Raw genomic sequence first — 2,174 nt, 5'->3', positions numbered from 1 at the left:
TATCTATCTATCTATCTATCTATCTATCTATCTATCTATCTATCTATCTATCTATATATCTATCTATCTATCCATCCATTTAAGAGGGTGGAGGGGGTTGTACTAATACTAAACAGGTTCAGTCTCAAAGGTGACAAAGTCTTTGCATAATATTCATGTTTGTTTCTTTTCCCCATCCCCAGATTTATCAACAGCAGCTGCCCCGCCATGTGTATCGCTCTCTTATTGTTCGCCATACCGCGGAGTCTCCCTAAACCGGCTAGGGAGGGTGAGGGTAGGTATATATTTTTTTTTACAGTATTACATGAGGCAGCGTGGTAAAATCAGGTGCTCATCACCACAAGGACATCGAAGAAACCGGCATTCAATTCCCGCTCGTTTGACAATTTTTTTTTATCGAAGGTTTGTTTTCTGGCCATGAACCTCTTACGTCTATTTAGAAACACATTTCTTTGTGGATTTTACTGGGAAAACAGTGATTACAGGCACATAAAAATGTAATTTTGCAGTTTTCAAAGATTCCCAGGCTTTGAAAGTAAGTGCATATAAGATAGCGAGGTTAGGAAAATATAAAGTGTAACGTTTATGTCGACGTTGCTCAAATTATGTCTAAGAAGAACTTGTCCACGGTGCTGAAAAATGGTATTGCCCCAGTGAAAAACTGGCAGGCCGTACGAAGTATAAATGATTGTGCATTGAGAAAGAAAGAAATCCTGCACCAACTCGTCGCTACCTAAGAATTACAAAGTTCTATCTCACATTTTGGGGTGTTTTAAATGACTAAGTTCATGAAATCAGAAATCAAATGTTCTATCTGTTCTATCGAAATCGTAAGATTATTCGAAGTCGTTATCAAGGTACTCAAAGAACTGCATTCGAAAAAGCTTGACATAGTGTGAAATTCAAATTTTTTAACGTTAAGTTTCTCCAAATTTGGGAACAAGCACATAGAACGTTGTAATTCTGAGGTAGCATTTTGTGTCCCCGTGCAGGTGTGAAGAAGGCGATGCCTCTGATGGAGTGGCCCTACATACAGAAACGTCTCCCCTGGCATCTCGTCTTTCTCATCGGCGGAGGATTTGCCTTGTCTAAGGGCAGCAAGGTAAACACGCACACTCTTTTGGTAGTGTTTTACGGCGCTCGCAACTGCATAAGGTTATATGAGCGCGCGGGACACATTAAACACGTTCAGTTGGTAGGACATTTTGAATTTTGCCTAGGTGGCTGCCGAAGCATACACTTTTCGATGTTGGACCGTCAAACTGCACACGGGACCTCCGAAATATTTCATCCTTATCAGAGAAGGCTACGTGTTGATCTTACCTACCATACGATCAAGGGTGTGGCTGAAAGACGGCAGTAAGAAGGAGCCAAGGAGTAGCAGTAGAAAGGCTGCTGTAAGCGTTAGGACCACAGAAGAAGGGGAAAAGGAGGTGAGGGGGTGGGGCAGAAAATGGAGACGAAAGCAGACGACAGAACATTGTCAGATAGCTGGAAAGGAGGCGAAGGGAGAAACATTTAGAGAAGAAGATTTTCCGTCGCTATCTGGATTCAAACCCGGGACCTATAGAATGAGAGGCGAACACCGTAAGCTCTCGAACACGAAAGCCTCGCACTCAGATTAAAGTTTCATTTCTTCAGTTTCCTTTTTTATGTGTGTGTAACACATAAATTAAGGCATAGGGTTTACAGGTTGTTAGCAGACTTTAAAAAAAAATCACACAGGGCTTTTCGTAGATATGAGAAGAAATACAAGATTTGGGTGTACTTGTGCCCCTACTGACACAATTATTGAAACGTTTGGGAGACGGGCATATAGACAGACATATTTTGATAATGATTTGCGAATTCGGGAATCGACCTCGGGGTCTCCTCTGTGCGACGGCGATTCGAAGCGCTTAATCTCAACAGCATAGACGGTGGTACTGGGAGTAGGGTGAGATTAAGAGATAAAAAGAATATTCACGATAATTTTAATAATTGAGAGCAACTGGAACTCTTCAATTTGTACTCGTAGCTTATGTCCGTGACCGGTCATACCTCATAGAGTCACGGGTGTAAAGAAGTGCACGCACACGCACGCGCACACGCAGATGCACACGCGCACAGTCACACAAACAAACACACACACACACACACACACACACACACACACACACACACACACACACACA

General features: G+C 42.5%; 1 protein-coding gene across 1 annotated transcript in view; it reads left to right on the top strand.

The window, feature by feature from the left end:
• Positions 1-2,174, top strand: part of LOC101855899 (solute carrier family 13 member 5) — a gene marked incomplete at its 3' end in the record, with an annotated part of 9,513 nt that overhangs the window by 6,550 nt on the left and 789 nt on the right. The window contains 2 exon segments of the mRNA XM_013086866.2: positions 183-274; positions 993-1,102. Coding sequence (XP_012942320.2) covers positions 183-274; positions 993-1,102 — 202 coding nt within the window.

This window comes from Aplysia californica, unplaced genomic scaffold (genome assembly GCF_000002075.1).
Source record: "Aplysia californica isolate F4 #8 unplaced genomic scaffold, AplCal3.0 scaffold00514, whole genome shotgun sequence".
NCBI classification, from domain to species: domain Eukaryota; kingdom Metazoa; phylum Mollusca; class Gastropoda; order Aplysiida; family Aplysiidae; genus Aplysia; species Aplysia californica.
The sequence above is the reverse complement of the archived record's forward strand: the minus strand, read 5'-3'. Positions and strand labels throughout refer to the sequence as shown.